This window comes from Orycteropus afer, unplaced genomic scaffold (assembly GCF_000298275.1).
Source record: "Orycteropus afer afer isolate SDZICR_OR568_19922 unplaced genomic scaffold, OryAfe1.0 scaffold00048, whole genome shotgun sequence".
Classification (NCBI taxonomy): Eukaryota; Metazoa; Chordata; class Mammalia; order Tubulidentata; family Orycteropodidae; genus Orycteropus; species Orycteropus afer.
This window is the reverse complement of record NW_006921635.1, coordinates 10,950,666-10,963,406: the sequence shown is the minus strand read 5'-3', so window position 1 is coordinate 10,963,406 and position 12,741 is coordinate 10,950,666. Positions and strand designations below refer to the sequence as shown.

The 12,741-nt window shown below is 58.2% G+C and overlaps 1 protein-coding gene across 1 annotated transcript in view; it reads left to right on the top strand.

Moving 5' to 3' along the window:
* Nucleotides 1–12,741, top strand: part of TESC (tescalcin) — a 74,226-nt gene that overhangs the window by 59,544 nt on the left and 1,941 nt on the right. The window contains exons 4-7 of the mRNA XM_042780612.1: nucleotides 5,366–5,505; nucleotides 7,164–7,225; nucleotides 7,324–7,431; nucleotides 12,397–12,444. Coding sequence (XP_042636546.1) covers nucleotides 5,366–5,505; nucleotides 7,164–7,225; nucleotides 7,324–7,431; nucleotides 12,397–12,444 — 358 coding nt within the window. The remainder of the gene's footprint in view (nucleotides 1–5,365; nucleotides 5,506–7,163; nucleotides 7,226–7,323; nucleotides 7,432–12,396; nucleotides 12,445–12,741) is intronic.

Genomic DNA, 12,741 nt, shown 5'->3' with positions numbered 1-12,741 from the left:
AGCATAGTGCCTAAGGCACTTGACTGCTAACCAGCAGGCTGGCAGTTCAAACCCACCAGCCACTCCTCAGAAGGAAAGTTGAGCAATCTACTTCCGAAGTGATACTGCCTCGGAAACACAAGGAAGGGTCGCTATGAGTTGGGTCCGACTCTACGGCACATAACAACAACAACAACCAGCAGTGAGGATGCGGGAGGGTGTGGTTTCTCCCCACCCTCGCCCACACTTGTTATTTCCTGCTTTTCTGATCAGTGCCATCCTAGTGGAGATGAGGTGGGATCTCACTGTGGTTTTGATTGGCTTTTTCCTCATGGCTAATGAAAGGAGCTCTGGTAGTGTCGTGGCTAAGGCATTCGGCTGCTAACCAAAAGGTTGGTGGTTTGAACCTACCAGCCGCTCCACGGGAAAAAGATGAAGCGGTCTGCTTCTCAGAGGTTTGCAGGTTGGGACCCCAACGAGGGTCGCTCTGAGCTGGAATCAACTCAACAGCAGGGGTTTGGTTTTGGGTTTTAGCGACTAACGATGTTGGGCGTCTTTTCCTGTGCTTCTGGTCATTTGTGTAGCCTCTTAGGTGGAACATCTGTTCAGGGGCTTTGCTCACTTGTTGATTGGATGGTCTGTCTGTTAACTGGTAGCATGTATTTCTTACATATGTATCCTGCCTACTCTATATGTATTCTGGCCATCACACCCTGATGGAGCAGTCGTTTTGTAACCTAATCTGGGAAGTCACATCCCATCCCTCTGCCGTGTTCCCTTCATTAGAAGTGGATCCCTAGATTTAGCTGCAGTTGGAGAGGGGACCACAGGGGTCTGAGTGCTGGCTGGACAGGCATCCTTTGGGGTCACCTTGGCACTGTCTCCAGGCCCCAGTTTCCTCGTTGGGAGACAGAAATAATAACAGCATCTGCCTCGGCACATTGCCTGAGGATGTGCTGAGATGACTGACACTGCTAAAGGGCTACTTCATACAGATGGCTGTCACCCTTGTTTACAGATGGAGAAACTGAGGCACGGAGCCCTTAGGCACTGTGACCAGCGTCCAGAGCTGAAGCTCAGACCAGAGTCCAGGTCTCCAAATGCCCAGTGTTGCATCCCTCCCAGTGTTGGGATGGAAGACGCAGGGGGTGGAGGTGGGGGTCGTGGAACCATATTCCCCAGGCTGCCGGCTCACTGGGGCCGGTCAGCCTGTTTGCCGACGTCCCGTGTCTGCAGAGGGCACTGAGCATGAGGGAGAACAGGCTGAAAGAAGCAGGCAGGCAGTGGGCATGGTGTGGTGAGGAGACTGCTGCAACGTCCCCGACGGGTTTCGAGTCACGCCAGCCTGGACCATTCGCCTCTGGTTCTGCCAGCACTGTGGCACCCTCCAGGGAGATGTATGATACCCTGAGCGATTGCTGTTCATGTGGTGGGGGCCTGGGGTTGCTCCAGAAGACACAGAGGGTTTCCTCAGGGCCTGGGGTCAACACCAGGAGGGTGAACAAGAGTTAGTGTGACAGTGCAGAGGGAGGTGCTCTGGGGGACTGGGTGGTGGCACCAGGCAGTGCGCAGAGAGGCGCTCTGGGCACCTGGAACAGCATGTGCAAAGGCACTGTGGTGCCAAGAGCATGGTCAAGAGGAGGCCAACCATGAGGAAGGTGGGGGCTCCATCATGGAATACCTACCCCAGAAACCAGCAGGAGGGGCTTGACTTGAACCTCGGGGGACAGCGGTGGTAGGGAGGCACTGACAGGTTTTTAAGGAGACCAGGTGGAGAGTGGAGTCCACGGCTGGCACAAATGGTTAGCACTCACCTGCTAACTGAATGGTTGGAGGTTCAAGTCTGCTCAGACATGTCTTGGCAGAAAGCTTGGCAGTCTAATTCTGAAAAACTCAGCCACTAAACCCTGTAAAACAGCTCCACCGTGACACACATGGGGTCACCATGAGTCAGGGTCAGTGCCGTGGCAGCTGCCTGGATGGGGGTGGGGATGGGGCTGGAAGCGGGGGAGGGGGTGGCTGGTGAATGGAGATGATGAGCACTAAACGGCTGGCCAGAGATGCCACGAGGTACTGACAGAGGAGCCAGAGAAGGGCTGAGGCTGGGTGGAGCTGAGAGGTCCAAAACATGGGAGTCTGCTTAGCAGCTATCACGCACTGCAGTGAGGGGAGGTCCCGGGGTCTCAGTGACCTCACTGGAGGCCTCACTACCAGTGGCAGAGGTGAGACTGGAGCTCAGCACCCCTCCTCCTTAATCCTGGGTCTGCCTCAAGGCATCTGGAAGACGTGGTGGTCAGCGCTCAGGAAGCAAGGTCCCAAGAGCTGGCCCTGGTCTGTATCCGGGATGGAAGGGGGTGCACAGGCAGCCGGGGTGGGCACCCGTACAGAGGTACGGCTCCTGATGAGGAGTCGACATAGGCTTTTGGGATCTTGAGTTGGAGGTGTTGACAGGAAGATGTTGAAGAATTGGGAGGGTGTGTGTGGGAGTGTGTGCGGGAATGCATTTGTGGGCTCACGTCTGGGGTATGAGCATGTGGGCTTGGGCAAAGATGTCTGTGTTTGAGTAGGTGTGAGCATGTCGGTGTGGACATCTGGATATGAGTATGCAGGCTTGGACACACACATCTGAGTGGGTGTGAGTGCATGAGTGTGGACGTTTGAGTGTGTGTGTGGGTGTGGATGTCTGAGTGTGAACATGTGGGCTTAGACACCGATGTCTGGGTGTGAGCATGTGGGTGTGGATGTCTGGGTGTGAGCATGTGGGTATGGACGTCTCGGGTGTGAGTGTGCAGTCTTGGGCACAGATGTCTGTGTGTGAGCATGTGGGTATGGATGTCTGGGTGTGAGCGCATGGGTGTGGATGTCTAGGGTGTGAGCGTGTGGGTTTGGACACAGACATCTGGGTGCGAGCATGTGGGTGTGGACATCTAGGGTGTGAGCTGTGGGCAGGAATGCATCTGGGTGTGAGGATACGTGAGTAGATGTGGATATCTGGGTGTGAGTGTGCAGGCGTGGAAGCATGCATCACTGTGAGGGTGCTGGAGTCTGCTGAGAACGTGAGTGTGGACGTGTGCATGTGGGTGTGAGCATGTGTATCTGGAGTGTGAGCTTGAGTGTGGAAGTGTGCGTCTGAGTGTGAGCATGTGTGTCTGGAGCTTGAGGGCATGAACGTGGACACATACATCTGGGTGTGAGCATGTCTGGGATGTGAGCATACACACATGTATCTGGGTGTGAACATATGTGTCTGGGGCTTGAGCACACGAACATGGACATGTACATGTGGGTGTGAGCATGTCTGGAACCTGAGCATGGATATGCGTATTTTGACGTGAACATATGTGTCTGGGGCTTGAGCACACGAACATGGACATGTACATGTGGGTGTGAGCATGTCTGGAACCTGAGCATGGATATGCGTATTTTGACGTGAACATATGTGTCTGGGGCTTGAGTGCATCAACACGGACACGTGGCCTCTGGGGCATCTTTCTAGAAGGATGGGATGCACTTCTGAACCTGTTGTGAGGCTGACTCTGTCCACGCTGGGGCCCGCCCTTCGCAGTAGAGCTGCAGTGGTTGGCCCGCTGTGCGGGGGCCCGCCCACAGTGCAGGGAAACTGAGGCAGAGCATCCTTGTTGATAACGGTAGTGGCAAGTGCTGCTTGACCTTGGGCTGTGTCCAGACCGGGCTTCGCTCCTCATGCCCTCTGGAGGGAGCACGAGTGGACTGGCGGGCACAGGGAGTTTTCCGGGATGGGTGAGACATGCCTGTACCCTCATTGTGGGGCCTGCCACACGGGAGCACTGGTGACCCACTCTGAGGTCTCTGCATCGTGCTGGTGTGGTTTCCTTAGAGATCCGACCCCCGGTAGCTGGGCTGGCTGTCACTGTGGGAGCTGGATTCTGGCTCTAGTCAGTGGGCCTTGAGCCCCTGAGCCAACTAGGGTGAAACTCAGTGTCTGATGGGTGTTAGGAGTGAGAGGCTGCTTCTACAAGGGCAGGGCATGGGGAAGTGGGCTGGGCTGAACCACCGTCCAGTTGGCTGACTGGAAGGTGTACCCTGAGCAGGAAGCCCTAGGCCGTGGGTGGCCAGGTGGAGGCAAAGAGACCCTCCTTCTTGCTTGGAGGTTGTGAGTCAGGCCAGAGTCCTGGAGGCTGGCTTGTGGGGACGGCAGACAGGGAGACAGGTCACCGCTGGGGCAGCGAGCCTGCAGAGGCCTAGAGGGGCAGGTGGCAGGAAGGGGGCGTGACTGGACCTGGAGAGACTGGGTGGGGAGTGGGGTTCACCAGCGAGCTGGGGGAGGGCGTTGAGTGTCACTGCTTTCTGCAGAGGCTCTGGAAGGTAGCTAGACAAGATGGACACTGGACCAGGAGAGGAGAGGAGGACCGCAGGGATTCAGGTGTGAAATCGGTGATTGCCTGGACCCCACTGGGTCTCCGCTGCCTTAGGTTCAGAAGTATTTCTTCCTAGTCCTGAATCTGGAAGCGAAGCTCTGGCGAAACCAGTTCAGCATCACAGCAACGTGCAGGCCTCCTCTGGGGACGGGCGGTGACCGTGCACGAGGTGCGTTGGTGGGAGTCGAACCCAGGTCTTCTGCATGGAAGGCCAGACTTGTACCACGGAGCCGCCGCTGCCCCGCCCTCCTCCGTCAGAGCCTCTTCGGCCATCGGCAGACTAGCACAAAATGTTTCGGAGTGGCCTGCAGCTAATCACTATACTAGAAAGCTGAACTGTGATGGGGTCGGGTTGGTGGACTTTTTCTGGCCAGAGACTAAATACTGACGGCTTTGTGCCGTTCTGCCTGTCACAGTTAACTCAGCTCCGCCCCAAAGGTGCACAAACAGGGATCGATCAGATGGGCGTGCGTGTGTCCAAGCAGGTGCTAGTGATGGATGTTGGAATTAGAGTTGTACGTTGTTTCACGTCATGAAAAACTGCTGTTCTTTGCATTTATTTTCAACTATTTGAATGTGAGTCCCCGTCTTAGCTTGGGGGGCCAGACAAAAACAGGCACAGACCCATGTGGCCCGTGGCCCATAGTGTGCTGACCTCTGTCATAGCGGAAAGGGACAAGAGGCCTTCACATATCTTGGGTGAGGGTTGGGCTGTTCATTGCCTCAGTTTCCTCACTTATGGGAGCGCTTCCCCGGGCACCATCACACACACCTGCAGGCCTCAGTCCTGCTCCTTGTCACATAGCTGTGCAGTTGTCCATCTCCCACCAGACGTGAGTGCTGGTTGGGCGGGAGCTGGATGTCAGCCTCCTGGGAACCCAAGGCCAGAGCAGCCCTGGTGGGTGAGTCTGTGTGAGCTGTGGGTAGTGAAAAGACGAGGTCTGGCTGTTTATCTTCCTGTCCTCTTCCTGTCTGGGTGGCTCCCGCAGGAACCTGCGCAAGGGGCCCAGCGGCCTGGCTGACGAGATCAACTTCGAGGACTTCCTGACCATCATGTCCTACTTCCGGCCCATTGACATCTCCATGGATGAGGAACAGGTGCAGCTGTGCAGGAAGGAGAAGCTGAGATGTGCGTCTCCCTGAGGGCCCTGCCCCAGGGCTGCGGGGAGGGCCCTGCCCTGCGTCCTTAGCGTGGCCCCTGTTGGCAGTGCCAGGCGGATCCCCCACCTCCCCTTGTCATGAGCATTTCTGAGCAGTCGGGGGTTTGGAGGGACCTGAGGTATAGAAGGGGCATGGGGTGATGTGACAAGAGCAGGGCCTTTGGTTCAAAGCTGGCCCGTCCACTTAGTGGCTCTGTCGGCTTAAGGCTAAGCCTCCAATTCTTTGCCTGGAACATGAGAGAGTGACGCTGGCTATGCAGGGTCTCACGGCCTGGCTGGTCCCAGCCTGGTGCACAGTAGGTGCTCCCTGAAAGTGAGCTGGCAGCAGGGCTCACGGACGAGACAGCCTGTGTGGGGCCTCGAGATGCTGCCCCTGGCTCCCTTGGTGCCTGAGTGTGTCGTGTGACCCTGGCCTCAAGCATGGCCCACATCCCACCCCATGGCCTCTCCCATGACTCCATGACGCATGTCTCCCTGCCTCACCCCGAGGCTCAGCCTCATCTCAGGAAAATGTTAAGGGTGGGGGGATTGGCTGCATGAGCTCTGGAATGTGTCTGTGGGGCCGGTGGGAATGGTCTTCCTGTCAGGCTCCAGCCAGCTGCTGCTCCGCTCTGAGGTCGGGGTCGGGGTCGCTGGGGCCGTGGTATCCCAGCTGACTCAGAGGACAAACTCCAGTCCAGTCCCTGGCTCCCCCCAGTGGCTGGCAGATACCTTAACTAATGTGAACTTCAGCCCTATCTGGGTGGGGCTCAGGGCAGCCCTGGGAGTGGGTGTGTGGGGATGAGAAGATGTCTATGCACAGGGCTGGTGGCTGGTCAGCGTGCCGTAAATGCCAGTGTGGGGAACTGGGAGAGCCGGCCCGGGCTCCCTGAGGCCCATCTGTGAGGGCTGGGGACACCTCCCCTTTGGCTCTAGGGCTCTGGCTGGTGCTGGCTGGTGGCTGGGGAACACTGGATGTCAGTAAGGGCCCACACAGTGGTCACTGAGAGTGAGATAACTGGAGGAAGGCCAGAGCTCCAGCAATGGCCATGGGGCCGTGATGGGCCCACCAGGCCGTGATGACTGGCTGCCCTCGGGCATCTGTCCAGAGGGACAGTTAACAAAACCACACTAACTTGGCTTGGTGTCCTTGATTCTCTTGTGTCACGCATGCTGACTGGGTGTTGTGTGACCCCTGGGTGCTCAGTTCTCTCGTGTTGCACGCGTTTGCCATGCACCCCGTGGTGGGCAGGTCCTGGGTCCTTTCGTGTAACACATGCTCAGTGTGTACCCTGCGGCCACCAGGTCCTAGCTCCACTCGCTCTGGCTCTCTGGATGCAACTACATCAAAACTGTGGCTCTGTTTTACAGAAGGGCAAACTGAGGCTCAGTGATGCTAGGTCACTTGCCCAGGGTCACCCATCTAGGGTGGCCTCGTGGCCTGTGCTCTCATCCCTATGGCTTTGGCATTCTGGGTTCGTTATTGGGGTCTTTTGCTGCACTTGGCAGATGCCGGGGGCAGTGCAGCTGCGGAGGAAGGAGGGGGGAAGCAGGGAGACCGGGCCCCCCTTCCGTGCAGGGCTCTAGGGGGAAGGCAGGGCGCGTGGCTGACGGCTGGGCCCAGCCTGACCGAGCCCCTTCCCCCCAGTTCTGTTCCACATGTACGACTCAGACAGCGACGGCCGGATCACCTTGGAAGAGTACCGAAATGTAAAGTGTGCTTCCTTGCCTGCCCTGGCTCCTCCCCCCACCCCGAGGCCTTGGGGGAGGCCCAAGTCTGAGGTGGGTCTCTGTCCCATACCCTGTAGGTGGTCGAGGAGCTGCTCTCAGGAAACCCCCACATCGAGAAGGAGTCGGCACGCTCCATTGCGGACGGAGCCATGATGGAGGCGGCCAGCGTCTGTGTGGGCCAGATGGTGAGCGCGCTTTCCAGGGTGGGAGGGAGAAAGGTGGGCAGGTGGGCGTTTAGGCAGGCAGGCATCGCCGAGGGCTGCTGGCCTTCCAGCCTGGGCCGGCCCCCCTCTCACGTGATCCTTGTCCCCAGGTTTGGGGAAGAACTGTTCTCCTTGTTTTATAGCCGAGAACACAAGGCGCCGAGGGTAGAGGTGGTGCCTGGTGCTTAGCTAGTAGGTGGCGGAGCCAGGATGGAGACCCGCTCTGCCCTGCACCAGTAGCACCTCCCCACGGTGCATCTGGACCCTGGTGTGTGTGAGAGTTTATGGAACACTCCCTCCCCCGAGGCCCAGGGCATGTGCCCTTGGGGCGAGGGCCTGTCACCCTCCCAGGACCGGGCTGGCAAGATCCTCACTTTGTAGCCGGGGACGAGGCTAGGGGTGAAGGGAGTTGTTCGGGTGCATGGCTGGGATGGTGAGCCGGGTCTCTATGTCTCTGAGGCTGGTCTCGGACTGGCTCGCCGGGTCATTCAGCCAAGAATCCCGCCCCCGGCTGTGAAGAGCAGGGTGTCAGTGAGCCTGCCCCTCTTGGTTACACTGGTGTCCACACTCTTCTCCCGGAGACTTGGAGATGGGGACAGCAAGCTTGTGTCCAGGAACTCGGCCCCACCTCCACCGTACCTGCCTGTCAGCTCAGGTGCTGCTGCCTTCCCACGTGTAGGGACTTTTCACGAGGCCTGGGGGGCGGGGGCCACGAGTATCCTGCTCACCACTCCCACGGGATGCAGGAACCCCTTCCGGTGCTTTCCATCCACTGGGGGTGGCGTGTGAACAGGGGCAGTGCTGGGGACTCTCAGTCTGGGGAAGGGGCTCACAGGGCGCTTGGGAAGGTGCCGGGCCCAGGTTAGTGTATGGCCGAGGTAAACCTTGGCTGATTTACTAATGAGCAGTTCAGATGGGGATGTGGGTCCTGACACTGACCCCGGCCACCGCCTGGTGCCACACTGCCACATCCTGGCCTGGGAGCAGGCTGAGAGCTGGCATGGGGGCTGCGGGAGAGGTGGGCCATGTGTGCTATGGAGGGTGAAAGGTCACCCAGCTGGCCCCAAAAGAGGCGTGAGAGGATCAGGCCAGAACCTGGCAGCAGAGGGGGGCTGGAGGCCTGAGGTAGAGCCATGGTGAGGATGTTGGGTGGTAGGGACCACAGAGCATGTGGAGGGATACTGACATGACGAGGCTCATCAGGGCTGCGTCGGTGTAAATCCACAACTGTCGTAAACTCAGTCAAGTGGGGCGGGTGTGTCATTGGAGGCCACATAGTTCCCTTGTTGTGGGCTCCGTCTCGGGCATTGTGGGACGTTGCACAGCCCTAGGTGTGACGGCCGAAGTGTCCGCCAACATTGCAAACTACCCCCAGGGGAGCAGAACCACCCCTGATTAAGAACCACTGAACTGGAAGGCCACAGAAGCGAATGGTGAGATAAATTCACGCGTGGACCATATTAGCGGCTGCCACTAGACCAGCAGTCCCATGCTTTCTGACAGTGGGTCTTCACAGCAGCCCTCTGAGGCTGGGCTTGTGGTCAGGCGAGTGCAGGCCGCTGCCTTGCCCCCCAAGGGGCTGCGGGCAGGAAGCTTTACCCTTTACTCCCTGCTGTGGGCTGACCACCTAACACATGAGGCATGGTGCTAAGCCTGTCTCTTATTTTCAGCCTCCTTTTACTGGTAGCGAAACTAGCTGGGAGTCCATGAAGAAGTCCAGGGACTGTGCTCTGGATGGGGCACAGTCACCTTGGGGGACTGGGTCTAGCCCTGACATTGCAACCAGAGCCCACAGGGACCCTTGGGCTGGGTATGGTGTCATCTTGATGGCCTTTGCTTACCGATGGGTCTCGGTGAGTCCCATGACCTCTCTGTTCTGTTGGATTTAATGTGTGTGTGTCTCCAGATGCGTTATGGCTTTGTGAATGTTCATCGCAGCTGGTGGGGGCTGTGTTCATACTGGGACCTGCTGCTTGTGCTCAAGCCTGTCACTGAGGGACCACGATGGCAGGCCAGCACCCATTCCCACAGGCACAGGGCTGTGGTTGCTTTCGTGGGTATGTTTTTGCTGTCTGGTTCTCAGGCCTGAGAGGAGGCGTCTGGCTTCGGTGAAACCACTACACCGAGCAGCTGGACCGCTGTGGAAGAGGACTGGTGACCTTGGTGGGGCGAGCATGGATCCCCCGCCGGGCTGCCGAGCCAGACCCCCACTGGGTTCCATCACTCTCTTCTCTGAAGGGCTCCTCGTCCCTCTCTAGTTGGGATTAACCACCATTTTCTTAATTTGCTGCAATGAAACTGTTGGCAGCTGCTGGTCTCCGCGACCCCCGCCACCTCGGAGGCTGAGGTGTACGGGAGCAGCTGCCTGGGGGTGTGAGTGCTCCCTCTGCAGGTCTACTGTGTCCCTGCAGCCACCCACACGTCCTACATCCGAGCCGGGCCCACTGAGCCAGAAGGGGCAGCCTCTGTGACGCCGGAAGCTCACGTACCCCTTTCTTTACCTTGTGGGTACTGTGTGGGCTGCAGGCATGTTTTCCCTGAGGTAACACTGACCAGATAAACAGCATGAAGTGTGCAGGAAGGTGCTGGGGGAGGGACAGCGAGGAGAACCCACAGCTCAGTACTATCTGGTCTCTGGGGACACTGACGTTGCTGACAGTGCCACCTGCCAGAGATTGCCAAGCACCATTGTGCTGCGATGGACCTCCAGAGCTGGTACCTGATTTGGGCGGGATACCTTTAGGTGTGTTCTCGGCCTGGAGCTCTGCGGAAGATGTCTTGTGGCTGGAGGGTGGGATTTCAGGCTGGGGGCTTTCCCTGCCAGGCCTCTCCTCCATGCCAGGTCCCCTCTGCCCTCCTCCCTCCCAGCCCTGGTCTTAGGCGGCGGGGTCCTGTGTGTGATCAGTTCTTCTGAGTGCCCTGAGAACCAGTGGATGCAGCAGGCTGGCACTGCTCCCCGTGCCCACGGACAGGAAGGCCCGGATCAAGGGAGGCCTTCACAGCAGGGCTGGCTCAGGCCATCTGAGAGCTGGCTGTTCCTATCAGCAATGAAATTAGGAGTTTGGTTTCTCTGTTTTTAAAAAATACATGACAGGACTTGAAATTCTTGAAGAACCCAGACTTACCAGACCCACTGAGTGGAGGCCCCTGAGACCAGGGGCCTGGGCTGCTCTTCAAACCCTGAATTGCAACAGTTCCCTGAAGTCCCCTTTAAGTGACAGGCCAGCCCAGAGAGGAACGATGGTCTGCCTGGAGTATTGTGTTAAACACAAAAGAACCAACCATCTCCATAAGACCAAAGGGGCGACAGTGATTTCAAAGCACAGATGGCGGGGGGGGGGGGGCGGTTGGTCAGAGAGTCATGGCACAGAGATGAAGCGGCTGGGGCAGAAGCCGTGTGGGTGTCGACTTGACGTGGGGAATGTAACTTGTGTTGTCTAGGACTGTGGGATGGGAGTGGGTCTTGCTGTGCATATATTCACCAAAAACAAAACAGAATATTGAAGAAGACCGTGAGGAAGCGTCATGGTGCAGCGTCCTGCCCCAGATGCCCCTCCCCCAGCTGGACAGGCATCTTCTGTGTCCTCAGCGTCCTGTCTGTGAGAGGGGAGCAAGAACAGGAGCCCCGTCGTGGGTCCCTACTCAGTGCTCATGCGACATCTGTGGTGCCCCTGGGCTTGTGGTCACAGTGAATGCTTGAAGAGCGCCTCTGTTGCTTTCTTCAGTGGGCATCTTGGGAGCGTCAGCAAGCCTCTCCTGGCCATCACCCACCCAAGGCCTCCGCCCTAGAGCCGACCACCCTTGGCAGGTTGTCCCTCACATGTGTGGCAAACACGTAAATGTGTGTCTTTTGATTTCTATGGAAACTGGGTGGAATTTAACTAGTGGCGTCTCTTCTCTGTACCTGATACCGCGATCCCACGCAGACCACGCACACAGGGCCTGCACACCATTTGGCTCCCAGGCTTCCGCTCTGCAGAGACCTTGGAGCATTTCCACGTCGGCATTGACCTTTTCTTTAGGGCCGCACGGTTGTCAACAGCACAGAAGGTCAAACTGTCCTGAGACAGGCTTCTACTGCCAGACGCTCAGGACACCAGCTGTGTTCTTACTGTCCCAGAGGGTGCTGTGGGGCTGACGTTCTCAAAGACTCGGTTGTGCCTGAGCCTGGTGGTAGGTAGCAGTTCAAAGGACAGGAGCCCCTCTTATGGTCACATGGGCTCCCCACGTACCAAAGCAGGAGAGACGCAGAGGGAGACTGGCACTGCTGAGCAGACAGGGCAGGGCGGGGCTCCCGAGTGAGGCGGAGCCCACCTTGTGTCCACACTCCAGCCCTTATCGTGATGACTCACAGGGCTGCGAGGGGTGGGCAGCCTGGCCAGCCCCTTTATCCTTTGCCCCTTACCCTGACCCTGGGAGCTTAGGTTAGCCTGGAACTGGTGCTTATCAAGAGTTTGTGGGAAGGGCAGGTGGTGAGAGCCCCACTGCTGAGCAGGTTGGTTCATGTCCACTCAGAGGGGCAGAGAACTCAGCCACTGAAAGCCCTGTGGGGCCCAGTGCCCCTCTTGACACCCGTGGGGTGCCGCGAGCAGGAGCCAGCCAACGGCAGGTCTCACCACTGCAGGGGGCCAAGGCAGGATGGAAATGGCAGGGGGCTTTTTGTGGTGGGCCGCCGGACACCGTTGGTGTGGGGAAGGGGACCTCTGTCCCTCCCCGATCATCCTTGGCCTTCCCTTTCCATGCTGGTGGCTGGGCATTGACGCTGGGGGCGCAGTGGGGTTCTAGCCGACTGTCAGGGGTGTGCCGGTGGCAAACGGTCCAGAACCACCTTTGTCTTCTCCTGGTGCTGCCTGCGTTGTCCCAGCCGCTTGGTCTGGGTGGGGGGGGCTGGCTAAGGCCCCTGCGGGCCTGGGGCCGCTCACTCCTGCCCTGTGTTCTCGTCCCCAGGAGCCTGACCAGGTGTACGAGGGGATCACCTTTGAGGACTTCCTGAAGGTGCGTGCTGAGGAGCGGGCAGGGGTGGGGCAGGGCTGCGGGGGAGTCTGGTTAGGACACGTGGCTCTTAGGTAGCAGTAGCAGGCTGCCTGTGTGACCCACGTATCGGCAGGAAGAGGCCAGAGCCTCAGAGTGGCTTTTGAGATAGTTTAAACTGGCTGTAGTTATTTTTACTTTAAGGGTAATAGCTACCCATGGCCAGAACAGCTGAAGCAGGACAAACGGTATGCAGTGAAAACCACTCTTTCCCACACCCTGGGCCGGTCGGGAGCAGCCCCGGGGGATGGTCAGCGTTGC